We start from the raw sequence: 17,271 nt of genomic DNA, 5'->3' as shown, positions 1-17,271 counted from the left end.
AGAGGGCCAGGCATCCCTGGCTGCAGAGGGAGAGGAGCATCAGAGGTAGGAAGCATCCAGACATCACTGGCAAGGGAGGAGTCTTGTTCAACCAATTGTAGGTGCTCTAAATCCTGTGGCAACTTTTGCTGGATACTGATGTTCTCGTCTCTACATCAGTCCATTGTAATGGAGCTATGTTTTTTAAAAAAATTTTGAGTCACCGGGGTGCCTGAGTGACTCAATCGTTAAGCATCTGCCTTCAGCTCAGGTCATGATCCCAGGGTCCTGGGATGGAGTTCTGCATCAGGCTCCCTGCTCTGAGGGAAGCCTGCTTCTCCCTCCCCCACTCCCCCTGCTGTGTTCCCTGTCTCACTCTGTCAAATAAATAAAATCTTTAAAAAATTTTTTTTAAAAAGTCACCATCTATGTTTTTTACTAATGCTAGAAGTAGCATACTGTGTTCTGGGGGCACCTCTTCTGGGAAGCCTTCCCCAATCCTCTGGGCTAGAAATCTCTCTCCTTCCTCTGGGTATCCCAGCATTCCTATCTTAACCCTCAGTATGCAATGTGTGGAATTAGTTGAGAGTAGATATATATCCCTCCTACTGTATGACCACTGATGGCAAGGCCTTTGTAAGAATCTTCTCCATCCCTAGCCTGGCACAGTACTTAGAACATAATACTCCTTAGCAAAGGGTGAATGGAATGACAATGATTTTCTCACTATACATTTCCAACACGCAGACTTATGGGGAGGCACCCTATAGATCTATGCATCAAGTATCTTTTTTTTTTAATTTTTTATAAACACATATTTTTATCCCCAGGGGTACAGGACTGTGAATCGCCAGGTTTACACACTTCACAGCACTCACCATAGCACATACCCTCCCCGAAGTCCATAACCCCACCCCGCTCTCCCAACCCCCTCCCCCCAGCAACCCTCAGTTTGTTTTTTAAGAGTCACTTATGGTTTGTCTCCCTCCCAATCCCATCTTTGTTTCATTCATTCTTCTCCTACCCCCCAAATCCCCCATGTTGCATCTCCTCTCCCTCATATCAGGGAGATCATATGATAGTTGTCTTTCTCCGATTGACTTATTTCGCTAAGCATGATACCCTCTAGTTCCATCCACGTCATCGCAAATGGCAAGATTTCATTTCTTTTGATGTCTTATGCATCAAGTATCTTAAAGTAAGTTTTTTCAGTACAGAAGAGTGACTGAGCATGGATTCTGGAGTCTGACTCCTGAGTACTGAATCCTACCTTTGGTACTTTTTAGTTCTGGGTCTTGGGCAAGTTATTTAACCTTTTTGCCTCTCATCTTTAAACTGGAAATAACAAACAACAAAATGGGAAATAACAGCACCTAACTTAAAGGATTGTTATGGGGGTACCTGGGTGGCTCAGTCAGTTAAACGGCTGCTTTCGGCTCAGGTCATGATCCCAGGGTCCTAAGATTGAACCCCGCGCTGGGCTCCCTGCTCTGCGGGGAGCCTGTTTCCCCCCTTCCCTGCTTCTCTGCCTACTTGTGTTCTGTCAAATAAAATCTTAAAAAAAAAAAAAAAAAGGCTGTTATGGAGAATAAAATGAATCATTTTATGTATTTCACATATTACTGGCATAGTGTCATTACCTTCCAATTATTATTTTTAAAAAACTCTATCCACAAGAAAGATTGGAAGTGCTTTACATTGTGAGACAGAATCCAGAGGTCAAGCATAGAATGACAAGGTGCAACAGCATGGCAAACTAAGGGAGTAGATTTAATATAACTTGCAAAACGGAGACTTGAAGTTAGCCTCCACGCCAGTGGTTCTCCACTTAGGTTCCCCTGGAACTTTAGCATCATCTGGGAACTTGTTAGAATTTCAAATTCTTGGGTCCCACTCTAGATCTACTGAAATGAGAAACTCTGGGGACGGGGTCACAATCTGTATTTTAACAAGCCCTCCAGGTGATCCTGATGCTCTCTGAAGTTTGTGAACCATGCCTTTCTGCTGAACATCTACTCCTAATCAGATTAGACTTGAAGACCCGCTAATTCTTCTAAATTGGTCCCCATCTCTCAGGCCTCAGCCACAGCCACATTTTTAGCTCCTTACCATCTCACCTGAATGACTCTAGTACCCTTCACCTGCTCTTCTTCCTTGACTAGTTTCCCCTAAAGCAATTCTCCGTATCACCATTAAGATCTTTCTTATAACACAAATACTTCACTCTTTTTGCCTGCAGACCTAAACTCCAGTCACAGTGAATTACTTCAATACTTGCTGACTATACTGTGTCCTACCCCTTTGTCTTTTATACATAGCCATGGCCTCTGCCCAGAAGGCCCTGTCCCTTCATCTATGCAGGAACCTCTTCAAAAACTACTCTTTGCCTACTTTTTTATGTATTTTCCAGAGCTTTGCTAGCACCGATATATTATTTTTCATTTTTGCGACCTTTGTGATCTATGAATTTGTATTTCTTTAATAAATGTGATATTGGCCATCTCCCCATGTACTTATCACTTATGGTAACACGAATAACAATGGTTGAATGCTTTCATGTGTTAGAAACGATTCTAAATCCTTTTAAGGATTACATAGGAGAATGAATTAGGAAATGTTTTGTAAGATGCCATCTGCTACACAGTAGGCCTATTTCATTAATGAAGAGCAGAGATCACATGGATTATTCTATTTATATTTCTCCTATGGCTTCACACGTTTAACAGAAATAGCAAGTAGTGGTTAAAACTCTGGAGTCAGCTCCCTAAATTCGAAAGTGGCTGGCTCTGCCACTTACTACTTGCATAATTATGGCTTAGGGTACCTCTTCTGTAAAATGGAGACAATGATGATTATCGTTATTACACACACACACACAAACACACACACACATGAGTTACTACTGTTGTGAGGATTAAATGAACTAATGTATGTAAAGAAGTAAGGATCCTGCCTGGTTCTTAACACGTTATTTGTTATTATTTACCATATCCTATTCCTAGCATTTGCTAGGAGCAAACTTTTTCACACAAAATGAGACAATGCATGGTAAACTGAAAGAGTATCATGTTTTAGAATCAGAGAGAACAGAGTTCAATTCCTGATGCATCTACTTATTAGCCATGATCTGAAGCACATTATTTTACTTTTTTTGAGCCTCAGTTTACCCATTTCAAAATAGAGCCACTCAGCACTCTTGTAAAGATTAAACAGAAAAACAACATGAAGTACTTAGTTTAGTGCTTCACACACAACATGTATCCAATAACCAATAGCTTTTTTTCTTTTTTTGTAAATATCATTAGTTTATTATAAAAGAGAAATGGAAATTATTTACAAGGTGAAAGATTTCAGAACCTCAGTGGAATGGGCAGCTTCCTTCACATGAAAATCATTTCAATAATGACTTATTTCAGTCTACATACTTTCCAATGCCATCATCTCTAATTAAGAGATAATTCCCTGTCACCTAGAATTGCTCTGGTACCTCCACATTCTGGGAGAACTTTATCCCCAACTTTCACATTAACTGGTTGAATCTCTCCACCTTTCCTTTAAAGCCTGATCCAGCGGGCTTTAATGCTACTACTGCCTGATCCAATGCTACTACTGTTGCCTGCAATAGTTTTCCTTGAGATTTTTCTGGAAGCATGATGTCTCCTCTTTTGGTTACAGTTTTTTGTTTTCTGTTTTTTAAAGATTTTTTATTTATTTATTTGAGAGAGAGACAGTGAGAGAGAGCATGAGTGAGGAGAAGGTCAGAAGGAGAAGCAGACTCCCCATGGAGCTGGGAGCCCGATGCGGGACTCGATCCCAGGACTCCGGGATCATGACCTGAGCCAAAGGCAGTCGTCCAACCAACTGAGCCACCCAGGCGTCCCTTTTGGTTACAGTTTAAGGCACACTTCTTTCAATTAAAACTTGGTCACAGGGGGCGCCTGGGTGGCTCAGTGGGTTAAGCCTCTGCCTTCGGCTCAGGTCATGATTCCGGAGTCCTGGGATGGAGTCCTGCATTGGGCTCTCCGCTCAGCAAGGAGCCTGCTTCCCCCTTTCTCTCTCTCTGCCTCTCTGCCTACTTGTGATCTGTGTCAAATAAATAAATAAAATCTTTAAAAAAAAAAAAAACTTGGTCACAGAAGGAAAGATAGGGCACCTGGGTGGCTCAGTGGGTTAAGCCTCTGCCTTCCGCTCAAGTTGTGATCTCAGAGTCCTGGGATTGAGCCCCGCATCAGGTTCTCTGCACAGCAGGGAGCCTGCTTCCTCCTCTCTCTCTGCCTGCCTCTCTGCCTACTTCTGATCTGTCGAATAAATAAAGAAAATCCTTAAAAACAAAACAAAACAAAACAAAACCTTGGTCACAGAAGGAAAGAAACTTTCCAAATGCCTGTCCTGCCATACTCTGCTCTTGTGTGGCTGCCACAAGGAAACCAATGGCTATTTTCACTACTAATAGTAACGTGGCAGACGTTGCTTAATTAAAATATGTAATATTAAAAAGCTGCCAAAGTCAAATCCTTCAGAATGATCCTATGAGTTAAGTATTATTATATTCACTAGATGACAAAAATGAGGCTAAGGGAGGTTAAATGAGTTTCTCAAAGTCATCTTTCTCAAAAATGGTGGACTAATAAGGATTCTATCCCAGGACTGTGAAGAATTTTTTATACTAGGGTGCCCTTCCAGGATCCATGTCATAAATCCCCACTCAACAAATATATACAAACCATCTGTTTCAGGCACTGTCTCTATGCATATACATTTTCCATCTTTCTTTCACAGAAACAGGACATGGTAACTAAAAATAATAGTTAACATTTATTGAGTATTCTACACCAGGCACTGCCTCAAGCGGTTTACGCATATTAATCTGTGCTGACAGTGTACCTACCTCTTCCTGGACACAGCATGGACACAAGAGAGACTGCAAAACTCCATTTCAAATAGAATGTATGGATAGTATGCTTTATTATTACTTAAAGTTTATTGTTCTCATAATTACAGGCTATAATTTAGAAGTTTGAAACAGAAAATTCTATAAAGAGAGCCCAACAAAACTTGAACAAGGATGTAGAAGGCGATTAAAACTTTGTGAGTAGTGCCACTGAGCTCTCAGGAATACTCGTCTGTCCTTTGAAAGCATAGGCTCTGCAGCCAGAGTCAACAAAGTAAAATGTAATCACAAAGGACTCTAAAACACTCATCCTACACAAGTGAGCATGGAGAAAGAGATTTATGTAATATATACATACTTTAATATTATATTGGTCCACTGAGTATACATATTTTAACAAAAGATAAGAATCTGTGTAATCCAGTTAAACATACATAAGATTAGGGTACACTTATTACATTGAAGGTGGGTGTTTATAAGTTACAGATATTTAATATTTTCCAGAGTGTTTTTTTAATTAAAAAAAAATATTTTAAAAGCATTTCAAACATCTGTTCATTTTCCCAGTGCAAAAGAAGTCCATTCAAGTCAACTTACCTTTATCCTGAAGTGTAAGAGGAAGGGAAAAAAAAAAACCCAAAATGACTACCTATCACAGCTCCCAACACTACCTTCTCAATTAACTTTTAGCAGTCTATCCATAAGCCACTGGATTAGTTTATCAAAATTAAAGCCTTATGATTATGATTCAGCCCTTGCTTCATATGTATGACTTTTATGCTGAAATGTTTCAATTTATAAAAGTAGAAAAAAGTTAGCTGTGCAAGAACATGATGTTAAGTTTGCTTTAAACTGCAGCAGTCCAACTGTGTGTGGAGAGAGAAAAAAAGCACCATTTCAAGATTAAATGAATTAGATATTTTGGAATTTATTCATAGGCTAGGCAGTAAGTTACTCTGATTAACGCAGATCAATACCACCTTGACTTGGTGATCACAAAGACTTTTAATTAGTTTGTAGGTGCATTTTTCTTTATCTTGGTATTCAATACATTACCTAAGTCAGTAACTGACGTTAAAAGAAAACTAAGGTTATTCCACAGTTTATAGCCTATACATCACAGTCTATTTCAAATTCAGCTTGCCTGCTAGCTCAGTTTCACAGGAGATAGACTTTTAACACATGAAGAACTTTGAGAATTTGATAGGTCTCTTCTCTCTCAATTAAACAACAACAACAACAACAAGATTTTCTTGCTAGCCCACCAATTTTCTAGGCAAAAACCAGGAAGAGAATAAACTATTTTAAACCACAAAGATGGACAAAAAGCAATTAATATGATTTAATACATGTCACTTTTCCCATTTGTATTCAGTGAAAGTTTTTACATTTCAAGTAAGTGAGCCTTCATTAAAGAAAACAAAAATATATATATACAAAAGTTTAAAGTACCTTCCAGTTCTCACATGCTAAAATTTCTTCTGCAAAGTACAAAAATAAACCTACCATGAACTAAAGGGGACAGTGCCATAGCAATGGCAGAATGGCTGCCATGTTAGATTTTTGCTTACCTTACTCTGCTAGGTATATGTTAAGTGATACATATTCTCCACTGTCTAGCACTCAAAATTATGGACAGCTATCTGTTCATCTAAAATTCTTTAAATCCACAGACATTTTTTTAAAAATATATTTCACACATGAGGCTTTAACATTTTTATTTAGGAAAAGATTGAGTCTGAAGCTATAATGGTTCAAACTTAAAGCATCCCTTCAACAGTGGAGTCAATTTATGCAAAGCATTTTTTCTTATCTATAAAAAAACTGAACAGTATTTTAACTATAAGGAAATACAAACATATGCTTTAAACTAGCCAATTTGCTAAAAGAAATAGGATGTTCTTTCCCTTCCCCTCCCTCAACCATTCAAATTAAAGAATACTGCAAACTTTAAGAAACCCACCAGCTATCATCAGATTAACTACAGAACACAGGTAGCATAGGGATGAACTATTTCTCTATATTCCAGAAGACAGAAGCTTGGGTACTCTAGCTTTACAAGTAAAAGTAGCATAGGCAGGCAAAAGCTCACAGTAAATGCACATCAGAACAGGAGCCTAGGTGAAGTCATCTGACTGGGTTACTGCTTTTATAGGGGCCAGGGTTGGACGGAGGGCAGGAAGACAAATCTGAAACGGAGTAAGAAACAAACAAACAAAAAAACCCAAAAAACAAACTTTTGTCACATTTACAGGAATCTCAAACCTTTTGTATTCCCATGCTCATAGGTAGTTTTGATACACACTGTAAAGAGCTCCAGTATTTAGGAAGAAGAATATTGTATGGTTGACAAAGGACAGGAGAATTCTTCATGCTTCTGATATCTCCGACTTGCTGAGTGCAATAGCCAGTTCTAAGTCTTCCTGCTCTTGCTGATTTAGTCGGGCAAGCCTCTGCTCTTCCTCTCTCTCACTTTCCCTCTTGGCCCATTCAATCATATCTTCTTCAGAGGGATACTGTTATTTAAAAGACGGATGAACAAGTAAGTAGGTTAATGAGTAAAACAAAAAGAAAAGAAGGAAAACAGTCATTACAAAGAACATTCACTACTTGTTTCACCTATAGGACTTTGGGAATAGCCTTGTTACTTGTTAATTTTTTTTTCCCTGAAAACACATTTAGTTTTACCAGTTATTAAATGTGGTTTAATTTGAAAAATTATTGCAGTCTACTGATAGAACGTTTATAAAACTAAACATTGAACCACTTTTAAAAAGTAGAAATACTTAAGGTGAATTAGGATATTTACAAATGGGAGGGTTAGCCTTTTAATCTAATGCAAAACATTTATTACTTCAACTTCAGGAGCATCCTCACATGATCAATCATTTCAACTTAATCCCACCGGTGATTTCCTACCTTATCCTTGCTCTCAGGTACAGAAAAATTATGTAGCAAAGAATATGCTGATTTTGCTAAACATAAAACAAGTAGTACCGGGTATAATAAACAAGATGTGGATCAAATTATTTTTTAATGCATTGTAAAGGTTTCTGCAGGCACTGAGAACTTTTTGACTTGATCTAAATAAAACCATACACTTAACGCTAATAAAAACTTAAACCTTAACATTAGGTCAGGGAAATATTTTTGTCCACGTAAAACAGCAACATCGAGAGATACTAAATAAAAAAATTTTACTTGGTTTGAAGTTCTGTCATACCAAGAAATAACACAAAGGGATGAAATTTAAAAAACTGTCAAGCTTTTTGAAAATGGTAGTTTTTCCCCTAGTGAATTAGAGGGACTTTAAAACTTACAATACTTAACAAAACTTTCATAAGGCAGGCAGGCATTTTTATTATGAGTTGCTTTATGTTATACCATGCTGAAATTCTGAAGTATGAAATAAGCAAAATGCCTCTGCTATAGTTCAAGACTTATGCCAATGAGATTTGACTTGCTAAAATAATATTTAAGATATTAAGTGCCACAGCCAGAAGGTTATTTTATATTAAGAGGATTATAATCACCCAAGGAAGCAATTTTGGATTCTTGCTTGAAATAACTCAAACTCTAGCTAACAAAAGTTAAGTCAGTATAATTCTGACACTCCATTTTCCCACATTCAAAATACTGATTCCTATTCTCCTTTGTCATATTCATAAGAATGGAACTTAGAGTACAGACTCAAAAGCTAGAAAAAAAATGAAAGCAATAAATAACTTCATTTTTTATCTAAATAATGATGAGATATATATCGCTGCATTATGTCGCTCCAGAGTGACACGTTCGTAGTTGGTTTCCCCATTTCTGTGCTCTTTTGGCCCTATCTATGTGTCATCACAGCATCTTTCCATTGTTTTTACGGGTGTGCCTATTTTAGTCAGCTCTGGGAGAATGCAGAGTAAATATGATTAGAACTGTCCAAATAATTAAAGACTGTTTAGCTCTTGACAACTGTATTTACTTCATGAAATCGACATTTACATTTTTAAAACGCTACTATATGAAAACCAGAGTTTCGCTTTCTAGTCAAAGAATCCCTGGCTTTATCTCCCCATATAATAGTTGCTGACAGGTCTCCAGAAACCATCAAAACTATACACAAACACACAAACACAATTACAAATACACAAGCTCATTATTGCCATTATTCCTCAAGTGGGCAGACAGCAATGACTCTCTAATGGACCATCATCCAAAACAATTTGCAAATTTTATTTATATTGTTTACCAAGACTAAGAGAAAGGTTTGCAAAAACAACTGGTATATACCACAAGTAAGACTACTAAAATTATTTGTGCAATGGAACAATGTTAGAACCATCAAAACAGAATCAAACAGAATTTTGTTTGGGGAAGGAATATAGATCATTTTTAGTATGTTGGTAAATTTAGTTGAAATGATGCAAATGTGGCAGACTCCAAAGTAATCACTGAAAACTCTTTAAACTGTAAATGGAAAGATATTTCCCCCAAACAACCCATTCACAGTACTTACAGCACTGAAGTTAGCAAAATTGCTTGGGTCAGCCTCTTTATTGGTAGTGGTAGTGGTAGTAGTAGTAGAAGTGAATGAATCACAAAACATATCAGGATCTTTTTCTCTGGGGCTATCATTGTCTGGGAAAGGCTGAAATGGATCATTCAGTTTAAAAGGATCAGAAGAATCCAATTTGTTGATGGGTCTTTTCCCTGGATCAAAATCATTACAATTAACTCAACAAGCAAATACGGCAAACAAACACACAAGAAGATGAACACAGAGAGCATTAAAGAACTGGGGGGTGGAGGAATGGAGGTTAAGTGCCTAAAATATACACTCTTAGTATGGTCTTAAATGACTACACCCATAGTCTGTCCTCAAATTTTTCACACACAACCTCTGAAATACATTCCAGCTCTATGTACCTAAATGGGGAAAAAGGGGAAGGGAATGGGCCAGGAATCATCTTTTTGCCCAGACTGTAAACCTTGTCTTCCCCAAAGCAGTGTGTTCCCAAAGAGAGGGAAGAAAGGAAAGGATCAAACAGGAGGAGGAAGACAAAAAATAAAGACAAAAATGGCCTCTGCTGTTGTAACCTCAGCCCAATACAGCTGTCCACTAGTGGCAGTAAGGGCAAATGACCTTTGAAAAATGACCATATTCTTCTGATTTTTTTCTCTAGATCTGTATATAATACCTGGGAACACGATTAAGAATTACCCTGGAAAGCCTTACCTACTTTTGCCATCTACAGTATTTCAAATTGAAGAATAAAGAGAATGTTTTGAAGTCTGGGGCCTAAATCTTTGTGGGTGTGGATAAACTCATCTTTGACCAAATAATAGTGTATCGTTGATGAACTCACCACCATTTTCAAACAAGTTCTCCAAATTTAAAGTCTTAAACTTAGTACTTCTCAAGAGGAAATGATTAATATAGGTGTTAATATATTTTCAAATATGCATTTTTCCTAAAATGTGTTAAACTGGTAATAGCAATCGTTAATAGTCTTTCCATGAGTGTAGCAGCTTATAAAAGTTGTTCATATCTCAGGGCACCTGGGTGGCTCAGTCGGTTAAGCAGCTGCCCTTGACTCAGGTCATGATCCCAGCCAGGGTCCTGGGATTGAGCCCCACATCAGGCTCCCTGCTCAGCAGGGAGCCTGCTTCTCCCTCTCCCTCTGTCTACTGCTCTGCCTACTTGTGTTCTCTGGCAAATAAATAAATAAAATCTTTTAAAAAAATGTTCATATCTCATATCTCATTGGATTTTTCCAACATTCCTGGGAAGGTAGGCAAAATTAAGAGTTACTGCCACCATCTAACAGCTCAGATAGCTGAGTCCCAGACATATTAAATTACACACTCAAGATCACAGAGCTAGTCTGAGGACATCCAGAATTAGCACCCATGTCTTTAAGCTCCCAGTCCAGTGCTTTCTCTGACAAATCATCCTTTTTTCCTTAATACTTCTATAGTTACATATACTCACTTTGATGAAGATCCTTAGACTTAGTCAATGCACCAGTATATTATTTTACTTAGGATTATAAAATAACTTTGCTATTGTCACCACACAGGTATAGAACTTAAATGAGCAAACGGATTCATTTTTTAAAAAATTTAATGCCAGTATAATTAACATACAGTGTTATATTAGCTCCAGATGTATGATATAGTGATTCAACAATTCTGTACATTACTCAGGGCTCAACATGTAAGTGTAACTCTTAATACCTTTCATCTATTTCACCCATCCCCCACTCACCTCCCTTCTGGTAGCCATCAGTTTATTTTCTATAGTTAAAGGTCTGTTTTTTCGTTTGGTTTGTTTGTTTCTTTCTTTCTCCATTTGTTTTGTTTCTTAATTTCCACATGAGTGGAATCATATAGTATTCATCTTTCTCTGACTTATTTCACTTAGCCTTATACTCTCTAGATACAACCTCGTTATTGTAAATGGCAAGATCTCACTCTTTTTTAAGGCCAAGTAATATTCCATTCTGTGCACACACACGCCATTCATCTTTCCCCATTCATCAACTGAGGGACACTTACCTGGGTTACTTTCGCAATTTGGCTATTGTAAATAATGCTGCTATAAACATCGGGTACATGTATCTCTTTGAATTAATGTTTTTGTATTCTTTGGGTAAATACCCAGTAGTGAGATTGCTGGATCCTAGGATAGTTCTATTTTTAAATTTCTGAGGAAACTCCATACTGTCTTCCAGACTGGCCACACCACTGTGGCCAATGAATCTGCATTCTCACCACCAGTGTATGAGGGTTCCTTTTTCCCTATAACCTCACCAACACTTGTTTTTTCTTGTGTTTTTAATTTCAGCCATTCTGACAGGTGTGAGGTATTATTTCATTGTAGTTTTGATTTGCATTTCCCTGATGATAAGTAACATTGAGTATCTTTTCATGTGTCTGTTGTTCATTTGTACGCTTTTTTTCCTCCAATTTATTTTATTTCTTTTCAGAGTTCTAGCATTCATTGTTTATGCACCATAGCCAGTGCTCCATGCAATATGTGCCCTCCATAGTACCTACTGCCAGGCTCACCCCTCCCTTCCAAAGCCCTCAGTTTGTTTCTCAGAGTCCACAGTCTCTCATGGTTTGTCTTTCCCTCCGATCTCCCCCAATTCACTTCTCCACTCCATCTCCCAGTGTCCTCCATGTTTTTCCTTATGCTCCACAAGTAAGTGAAACCATGTGATAATTAACTCTCTGTTTGACTTATTTCACTCAGCATGTATGTTTTTTGAGAAAAGTCCATTCGTGTCTTCTGTCCATTTTTTAGTTGGAATGATTGTTGGCACATTTGTTTTTTAATATATTCTGACAACCTTAGCCTCCAGCAATATATGATATAGGCTACTTTTCCTTAAAAGATAGAAGTCACTTAATTTGTTTACCTGATTTTTCAAAAGATAATTCAGTATTAACAATTGTATACTTTATGTAAAAAAAGAGAAAAATTATCTGCCCAAGAAATACCACAGGGAGGTTATTATGAAAGGCAAGCATAAAAGTCCATAACTACTGTGCCTAAAAATTTACCAGGAATGACAGATTATTATTAAAATAACCATGTACCAGATGTATCTTCTCAGGTAACAGCCTAGCAGCACTATCTCTACTCAGGGAATTGCCTTGTTAGCCACTTCTCATGAACTTTAATACCTTTGTTAAAAGCAAGACACTAAAAACATTAAGAAGTTGTTCCTAGACCAGGGGCACCTGGGTGGCTCAGTGGGTTAAGCCTCTGCCTTCAGCTCAGGTCACGATCTCAGGGTCCTGAGATCGAGCCCCGCATCGGGCTCTCTACTCAGCGGGGAGCCTGCTTCCCCTTCTCTCTCTGCCTGCCTCTCTGCCTACTTGTGATCTCTCTCTCTCTCTCTCTCTGTCAAATAAATAAAAAAATAATCTTTAGGGGGGAAAAAAAAAGAATTTGTTCCTAGACCAAAAAAAAAAAAAAAAAAAAGACTTTAAAAAAATAAAGGAGTCTCTTATTAAGTGAAGTAAAATATTATTTTCCTTCAAGAAAAATACTTTCTTTTAAATTGCTCTGTTGCTGAATTCTGGATACCAAAAAGGCCACATATTTTCACAATGAAGGATTTAAGGAAGACTTCACCTTAGTCAGGAAAAGAATGGGACTTCAAATTAATCTTTTCTTACAGAAATTAACTTAATTAAAGCAACAAAGTGAAGGAAACTGTGTGTAAATGGTAATCAAAGAGTTTCCAGAAAGCAAGCCATTTCACTGATACTGTCCTCTTTCCATTTACTGCCTCTCCAAAATGATTTAAAAAGAAATGAGCTCTTGCCAGAAAAGGGGTTCACGTTACTCATGCTGGTCTTTTAGACACATGTCTATTATTCTGTACTGTCAGAACAGATGACCATAGCAGACTTCTGCCATGTTTTTGGCTTGTTTTGTTTAAAGCCCTTTAAGTCTGTAAGGCTCACACCAGTATTCTTCAGAAAGAGAAAAAGCATCTCAGTTGATTTAGGAAAGATACCAACTCTCATACCAGGTGGTGGTGGGCAGGGTCTTGTTGGAGTTCCAATCTTTGGGGGCAATGCTGGGGGTACATCTTCACTTCTGACCGATGTGTCCTCAAGCACATTTTTTTTAATGACCACATTGTTGACAGAGCTCGATGTGGCTGAACTAAAAGGATCTTCGTTGTTGACCTTTGTTTGAAAAGAAATGTGTATACATAGTTATATAAATTATACCAACCAAAGTATGTATGGTTGTGTAACATTTAGAACAATAATCTTCAGTATTATGCAGCTTTATTTATTTCAATTCTGAGAGCACTGACATGTTAACCTTTGTATTTGGGGCCAAAAGGGAGAAATTTTTTAAAAAACTGTTCCATATGAGTAGTGATTATAACATCACTACTTATTAAAAGCAACAGATCATACCAAAACAAGTCAACTCTGGATTAAAAGTTTTTCAAGCCTTAGGCAATACAAAACCACCTGAGATCCATTTTAAAGGGACTATATGTTTTTCTTCAAATGAGTATCTGATCCATATGATAAAGAAAAAAAATACTGATTTCACACTTCTCAATTCACTTAAATATAGGAAAGATTTAATACTAATGACAAAGAAAATGGCGTCTTGAAAGTATTGAAGACAACGTGAAAAAAAGTCAATTTTTAAAAGCAAATTAATCCCATGGAATAACAAGTCTTAACGTGGGTCTGAAGACTCTGCCTTTCTAATAATGAAAGACTCACTTTTCTATAATGAATCAGAAATCATGATTTTAGATCTTAGGCCAGTGTTTCTCTATAGCATTAGTTACTTTGTGGGCTGGACATAATTCTGTGTTGTGGGGAGCTGGATACTGTGCTGTAGGATGTTTAATAGCACCCCCGGTCTCTATCTACTAGATATGAATAGCCCCCTTTCCCAGTTGTGACAACCAAAAATGTCTTTAGACAATGCCAAATAACAGAGGGCAAAGGTGGAGGGGGAAATAACATCCAGCTGAGAACAGATGACATAGATAATTTCACATATACTCTAATTTTACTCTTTTGGTCTAAATCAATCCTACAGCTACACTGGAAATTAGATAGCGGGCATATAGAGATTGACTACGTGTATTAATAATCTTAACACTAACCCTAACAGCCTCAGAACATAAAATGAAGTAATCAATGCAGAGAAGCTGGCATGAATGCCCAAATTTTACATCTACTGACCCAGATAGTCAACAGAGGATAAATTAGTTCAACTGGAAGAAATATGTTTAAAAAAGGCAGACGACTCTTAAAATTAAGTTGTTGAGCTAACCTGTCAGTAGAAAATTATAATGACCTGTACCATCACCATAGTCTTTATGTATAGAAATATATCTACTTTAATTACATCTTTTCTATCATTTCTATCTGAAATCAACAATGACATCAAGTTGAGAAGTCTGTGAAAGGGTTATATAATTGGAAGGAAGGGTTGCTCCACTGGTGGAAACACAGAATATTTCATCTTTCCACTAATCACTGCAGGTTACCTTTGACAATGTGCTGAAGTCAGCGAATCCATCTTCAAATGATTCACTTCCAAAAACAGAAGCAAAGGGATCTGTGGCTAAAATGAATAAAGAAAATCTATGCAACATAGGACAGAAATACATCAAAATTTCATGTCCTTTTTTGGTTGGTAACATTCAGACAGATGAAAAGGATCTAATCCTAAATATCAGTTCCTGAATTTATGACTTAAATCCATGAAGATCCGTGAACAAATTGATACTTAGCCACCCGCGACACACATACACAATACGTTCTTTTACATTCTTTTGTATAAATCAAATGATTAATTATTTCAGATAAAAATGAGAAAATTAACTCTAGGTTTAAGGCTTTGGAATATATGTCAAATAACATTGTTCCCCTGCACTGAAACTATTTCTAATAAAGTCATCAGGAAGTAAGAAAAGGTAGATTCCATTAACTCCACATTTCACACTTATCCTTCAGGGTGCATTTTAAATTCCACTTCATCCACAAAGCCTGGGAAAACCTCTAATTCCCACAGCAAGAAGTGATTTCTTTCTTCTTTGTGGCAGTAACTGCATTCTAGTTTGTACTATGGTTATCTGCGATTGATATATCACCACCATTAGATTGTGAAGTCCTTAAAAACACTGAGTAAGGCTTATCCAAGAAGAACAGTCAAAAACATTTCTTGAATATCAGAGCTGAGAAAATAAGAAATACAGTTCCCACACCCAAAATTTCAGACTCTAATGAGACACATGTTAAAAAATAATAAAACAATCTTAAATGTGCTATTAGAAAGGTACGAAAACTCTGTAGTAGGTAGGACTCACTAACTGGGAGAATCAGAAAAAGTATCAAAGAAACTACTCCATTTGAGCTAGGTCTTTTAAATAAGGAATAGATCCAGGTGGGGAAGATAAAGATATTCCAGGCAGAAGGTACAGTAGATGCAAAAATAATTTTTTAACCTGCTCCGGACAAGAGAAGTTATCTTTTCTATCACGCTGCACTTACCAAATGGATTAACATTTTTGGCTGGAATGAACGGGTCTATTTTGAGATAGGTTTCACCTATTCAGGCATAAAGGCTACCAACAAACAAAGAATGTTTATAGGAATTGTTACTTGATATAGGAAAATAGAAAGAAACAAAGGAAGAAAGGGAAAGAGAACTGCAAGAGATAGGGTCAGAAAGAACAAAGAGGAACTGAAAATTTTTCCTTGTTCTTCAAATCTTCATCTTTACATCAAACCAGTTTTAAAACAAAAGTGTGCCCATATACCCATTTAAATATGTAAAGTGTGCCTTTACCTCTAAAAATCAGTATACCAGGGACATAAACTGAAGAGGGGCAAGAAGGTATATATTAGTTTTGCTTGCTCTGTCACCGAGACAGTCATGAGGTGGAGGAAGCAGGTAAAGAGGCTACGAGAAAACATAATGAAAATTAGTCCTTTAGAGATAGACCAACAACTCTGAGCCTGAAGAGAATGTTGAAAAGTCCAGAGTTACAGGAAATTCTACAGCTTTAGCCATAAAAGATGCTTTTTTATAACTACATATCTAATTCCCACAGCCTAGTCATGGGTGTTATTTCAGGCTTTCCTTCCTTTCTCCTGCTCTGTGCTGAGGTCCAGCCAGGGTACAGATGCTCTCCTGACTGGCAGAAAGGTGCTGAGGGAAGAGGAATTTGCTCCTTTCACAGGAGGGAACTAAAAATTCTGCTTCATGCTTTTTCTCTGCCACCACTCTTACAGTAAGTCATAACACTCATGGCAACAGTGTTGAGTTAGGTCAAGTTTGACTGAAATACTGTGAAGTATACACTATGAAAGACATTAATGAAATACATGACATTTATATACAAAGAATATGCTACTTGTACTTTTACTGGAGCTTTTCTACACTTTCTTCATCAGAATAAATTACTTATTCAGCACCAGTACAAACACTGGGAAATGTGTCCTGAATAAATGACAAAGCACTTTTGCCCAAATTGGGGAATTAAGACTTTGGCAACAACCTCCTCAGATACTGACCATACTGATAAAAAGTAGAGGCCTGTCCAGAGACTGGAAGGACTCACCGAGTATGAACTTTTCCAGACCATGTGCTGAGGACTTCCAGAAATATTCAGAGAGGAATCAGTAGACGGCTTTCTTCCTTTTGATCACAAGGGACTATGCACCATCAGAATAAGGTTTTAAAGCAAATGTGATCTCACTGGCACCCTCTCCTCCCCAAGAATAAAGGCAATGAAGACTTCAGAAAATTAGATAAAAGCATAATTTAAAAAATCATCTGTAATTTCACTGTCAGAAATAACTCTAATCAATTTTTTAGCATGCCTCTTTAACAGTTTTCCTGGTAT

At 37.3% G+C, this 17,271-nt stretch overlaps 1 protein-coding gene across 1 annotated transcript in view; it reads right to left on the bottom strand.

Annotated features, from left to right (window-relative positions):
* Positions 1-4,920: 4,920 nt before the first annotated feature.
* Positions 4,921-17,271, bottom strand: part of EPS15 (epidermal growth factor receptor pathway substrate 15) — a 143,973-nt gene continuing 131,622 nt past the window's right edge. The window contains 4 exon segments of the mRNA XM_047725085.1: positions 4,921-7,386; positions 9,375-9,568; positions 13,405-13,567; positions 14,908-14,984. Coding sequence (XP_047581041.1) covers positions 7,240-7,386; positions 9,375-9,568; positions 13,405-13,567; positions 14,908-14,984 — 581 coding nt within the window. The 3' untranslated portion in view covers positions 4,921-7,239.

Source organism: Lutra lutra, chromosome 4 (genome assembly GCF_902655055.1).
Source record: "Lutra lutra chromosome 4, mLutLut1.2, whole genome shotgun sequence".
Classification (NCBI taxonomy): Eukaryota; Metazoa; Chordata; class Mammalia; order Carnivora; family Mustelidae; genus Lutra; species Lutra lutra.
Note: the sequence above shows the minus strand (reverse complement) of the source record. Positions and strands in the feature narration are given on the sequence as shown.